Source organism: Eimeria acervulina, genomic scaffold, assembly GCF_000499425.1.
Source record: "Eimeria acervulina Houghton genomic scaffold, Eah_scaff1348, whole genome shotgun sequence".
In the NCBI taxonomy this organism is placed as follows: domain Eukaryota; phylum Apicomplexa; class Conoidasida; order Eucoccidiorida; family Eimeriidae; genus Eimeria; species Eimeria acervulina.
The window spans coordinates 1210-5918 of record NW_013549261.1 but is presented as its reverse complement, the minus strand read 5'-3'; the positions used below and the strand labels follow the sequence as shown (position 1 = coordinate 5918).

The following is a 4709-nucleotide window of genomic DNA, read 5'->3' as shown; positions in this document are numbered from 1 at the left end:
CAAATACAACAAAAAAGAAGGTAAAATAAACGAATATAAATATATAAACAAAAAGAAATGAAAACCAACAACAAATGCAGAATATATACACAAAATAATATACAATAATAACAGACAAACAACAGCTGCAGTGTATGCGCAGACACCCCAACAACAAAACCACCTTCGTGCTGCACAGCTTCAATACGAAGCAAATGAATATAACTTCTTCTTATATTCTTCTTCAGTAGCCTTCCTTACCCCTCACATATCGCGATACCAGCAGTAACAAGCCCCAAACCAACACAGAATCCTTATCTTAGAGCTGCTGCTGCTGCTGCTGCTGCTGCTGCTGCTACTGCAGCAGCAGCAGCAGCAGCTTGTATCTCCCCACAAGAGGCAACCGATGCTGTTCTTCGCTGCTTTCTTTTTCCTTCGAGAGCAGTTTTATTATATAATATATATATTTTAATTAATTAATTAATTAATATATATATATTATATAATTATATTTCTATTCTTTTATTGTACATACACTGAAAAGGGCCCCCTAAGCCCACCCCTCAACCCCCCCAGGCGCCTCTACGCTAATTAATTGTTTGACTCGTCTCTGTCTCTAATTTTAAAAAATATTTTTTTGTTTGTTTGTTGTCTATACAACAAACGAGCTAAAAAAATAATTAAATTAAAATATCCTCGCTGCGGGCTTCACCCTTGGGGTGTACGCACAGCATACACCTAATACACATATACATATACATATATTTAATAGAAAGCCCAATTAATTATGAAAGTAAAACAAAAATAAACACATATTCAAACCCTCTTCTATTCCTCTCCTCAATATAAAAACAACAAACACCCACTGCCTTCGGGGCCCCTCATTGGGCCCCTTAGAAACGCCTTTGTCTAGGGGGGCCCCTCTTGAGGCCCCCTCTGAACCTTCAGGGTGTCCCCCTGGGGCCCCCAATTAACCCTGATGACTAGGGGGGCCCCCCGTGGGGCCCTCTCTCAACCCTGATGCCTACGGGGGGCCCTCCTGGGGGCCCCCCTGGGGGCCCTCCTGGGGCCTCCAATGAGCCCTGCTACCCTTGGGGCCCCTCTTGGAGCCCTCGTCAAACCCCTAGTACCCACGGGAGCCCTCTGGAGGCCCCGTAATACCCTACTGCCTATGGGGCCCCTCACGGGGGCCCCTCTAAACTATACTGCCTTTGGGGCCCCTTTTAGGGCCCCTATTTAAGACACCTACCGGGGCCCCTTTGGGGGCCCCCCCGAATGTACTGCCTCTGGGGGGGCCCTTTCTTGAAACCCCTTCTAATCCTTGTTGCTTACGGAGGCCCTCCTGGGGCCCCCAATTAATCCTGCTGCATTTCGAGCCCTTCTTTGGGGCCCCTTCTGAACTTTCGAACCCTTCGGGCCCCTCCTGGGGCCCCCAATAAACCCTGCTGCATTTGAAGCCCCTCTAGGGGGCCCCCCTGGGGCCTTCTATGAACTCTGGTGCCCTTGGGGCCCCCTTTGAACCCTGCTGCATTTGGGGCCCCTCCTGGGGCCCCCTCATTAATCCTGTAGCCTCAGGGGGCCCCCCCTGCTGCCCCCTTTGAACTCTGCTACATTTGGGGCCCCTCCCTGGGGCCCCGAATGAACACTGCTGCATTTAGGGCCCCTTCAGGACCCCCTTCTGAACCCTCTTGTTTATTGGGGGCCCCTCCTGGGGCCCCCAATAAACACTGCTGCCTAAGGGGGCCCCTCCTGAGGCCCCCGTCTGAACCCTGTTGCATAAGGGGGCCCCCCTAGGACCCCCTTTGAACCCTGCTGCATTTGGGGCCCCTTGTGGGGCCTCCTTTAAACTCTGCTGCCTAAGGGGGCCCCCCCGGTGGCCCCCTCTGAACCCTGTTACATATGAGGGCCCCTCCTGGCGCACCCTTTGAACCCTGCTGCCTATGGGGGCCCCTCCGGGGGCCCCCTTCTGACTGCTGTTAACTTTGAGGCCTTTAATGAAGCCTGTCTTTGGGGTGTATAGGGAGCCTTGCGCGATAAAAGAAGAAAATGTTTGTTTGCTTGTGTGTGGGGCTTGCATGCAGCTTGTTTTTAGGGTTTAGGGTTTATTTTTTAGGGTTTGTTTGTTTTATAGTGTTGTTAATGGTGGTGGCGGTGTTAATATAAGGAGACAAATATTTATTTATTTATTTATTTTTTATTTACTTAATTATTTTTTTTTTATTTACTTAATTATTTTTTTGTTTAGTGCTTTGTTTGCTGATGCTTGTACATAAAATTATGTTTTTAATGTTTATAGATGTGTTTGTGTGTGTTGTGTGCTGTCTATATACATATATATATATATATATATAGCTGCCTTTTTTCTATCTCCCTCTCTCTGTCTCTGTCTCTGTCTCTGTCTCTCTTTGTCTTTGTCTCTGTCTCTCTTTGTCTTTGTCTCTGTCTCTCTTTGTCTTTGTCTCTGTCTCTGTCTGTGTGCTGATTGTTTGCTGTATTTCTTTTAACAGTTTTTGTCTGCATGCGGTAGTTGATGTGTTGTCTTGGTGTTTGTTTGCAATATAATATAAATAAAATATATTATAATTTATAATATTATATATAGACATATAATATATAATATATATAATAATATAATGTATATATAGTAATACAACATATAATATATGTTCAATATATATGTGATTATGCATACATATAATATAATATAAACTATATATATAGTAATATAATATATAGTATATATAATAATAGAGTATATATTATATATAATATAAATATATATATATGTACATATATAATATATAGTATATGCAGTAAAATAATATATAATTATATAAAAATAATATGAAGAAGAGAAAGCAAACAAAGACCAGAGAGCAGCCTTTACGATTTATTATCAGTCGGGTTATTATTTTTATGTTTTGTTTGTTTATTAGGATGTGTATATGTCTTAAGAAGCCGAGGAGAAGGATAAGGCTTTGAAGAGAAGCAGCCTCGCCTATCTACGGGTCTCCATTTGTTATCATATCTTCTTGTAGGGGCGACACAGACAGCAGCAACAAATAGTTTACCCTTTGCTTCTCTTAATAGCTGCAGCGCAATATCAGGGTCATAGTCTACTGCATGCAGCAGCTGCAGCGCGAAATCTGGAGAAAATGGGGGTAAAACAGCAGCAGCAGCAGCAGCAGCAGCAGCAGCAGAATCACTTCCATATATAGATCTTGATACGGGCCCCTCACCCTCAGCAGCAACACAAACACCTGACGATCCCCATGCTGCTGCTGCATGCTGCAGATAAAGAGACAGGTCTAGATTAGCACCAGATAAATAGCTTCCTGCTGCAGAGACACCTCGAGCAGCAGCTTCTCCCTCTGCTGCTCCTGCTGCTGCTGCTGCTTCTGTTGCTGGTGTTGCTGCTGTTTCTGCTGTTTCTGCTGTTGCTGCAGGCACTGTAGAAACATTTCCAGGTGCAGTTTGTGTTGCAGGTGCTGCTGCTGCTGCTGCTGCTTCTTCTTCTGCTGCTGCTGCTGCACGAGCAGCAGCAACACGAAGCAAAGCCCTAGCTGAATAAACTAAACGGGGGCCCAGGGGCCCCTCATCATCGGGGGCCTCTAAAGAAGCAAAGCGTCTCTCTTCGTTGTCTTCAGATAAAAAGAAAGAAGGTAGGCGAGGCACCTGATACTTAGGGCCTACATTTATCCTGCATACACTGCTGCTGCTGCTGCTGCTGCTTCCTGCTGCTGCTGCAGTTGTGGGGTCTCTTCGCCTGCGGGGGGAATACGAACTGGGAGACGGGGATCGGGATCGGATCCCGCGTGCGCGCGGCAGCAGCAACGAAGGTGTTGCTGCTGCACCAGAGGGGCCCCGACGTGAAGCAGCAGAAGAGCTGTACTTTAAGAATGAAGATACACACTTCTGCCCTACTGTTGCTGTTGCTGCTGCTGCTGCTGCTTCCGCTGCTGCTGCTGCTGCTGGGGCAGATGCTGCTGGGGAGGGGGTTCTTGATGGTGCTGCTTCTGCTGCTTCTTCTGCTGCAGGAGATGCTGCTGTTGCTGCAGATGCGGCACCAAACGATGACTTAAACCCAGATGCTGTGGGAGCTGCTGCTGCTGCTGCTGCTGCTGCTTCTGCTGCTGCTGCTGCTTCTGCTTCTGCTTCTGCTGCTGCTGCTGCTCGTGCTGCTGCTGCTTCTGCTGCTTCTGCTGCTTCTGCTGCTGTGCTGTCAATTAACGGAACTGCCAATTCCGACAGTGTTGCTGCTGCTGCTAGATCTTCCGCTGCTGCACTTGCTGCTGCTGCTGCATTTGCTGCTGCTGCTGCATTTGCTGCTGCTGTATTGGCTGCTGCTGCTGGAGTTAGCTGTTGCCGATAGGGCCCTGAAGGCGCCTCCGTGCCCTCTACCATCCGCGTCATCTTCGCTTGAGTTAAGCTGACCAGGGTTTAGGGTTTAGGGTTTAGGGTTTAGGGTTAAGGGTTTAGGGTTTACGTACACCTCAACACTGAAGCCAGGCGCAAGCAATGGGGGCCCCTGCTTTGCGGCTGCAGCAGCAGTAAGAAAAAGATAATGAGTTATATATATATTAAATACACTAAAATAATAATAAAAGAAGAGAATATAAATAAATAAATTAATTAATTAATTAATTTATTTATTTATTTATTTTTATCTTCGTTTTATACTCAAAATAAAAAATTCAGCGATATTCCGCCGCCAAGCACAACAGGAGGAG

General features: G+C 46.2%; 1 protein-coding gene across 1 annotated transcript; it reads right to left on the bottom strand.

Annotated features, from left to right (window-relative positions):
- Positions 1-1633: 1633 nt before the first annotated feature.
- EAH_00058790 (hypothetical protein, conserved) lies at positions 1634-4392 on the bottom strand (the record flags this gene model as incomplete). Its single annotated transcript, XM_013393634.1, has 3 exons — positions 1634-2004; positions 3051-3125; positions 3219-4392. The coding sequence occupies 3 exons, from the start codon at positions 4390-4392 to the stop codon at positions 1634-1636; spliced, it is 1620 nt and encodes a 539-aa protein (XP_013249088.1).
- Positions 4393-4709: the final 317 nt, after the last annotated feature.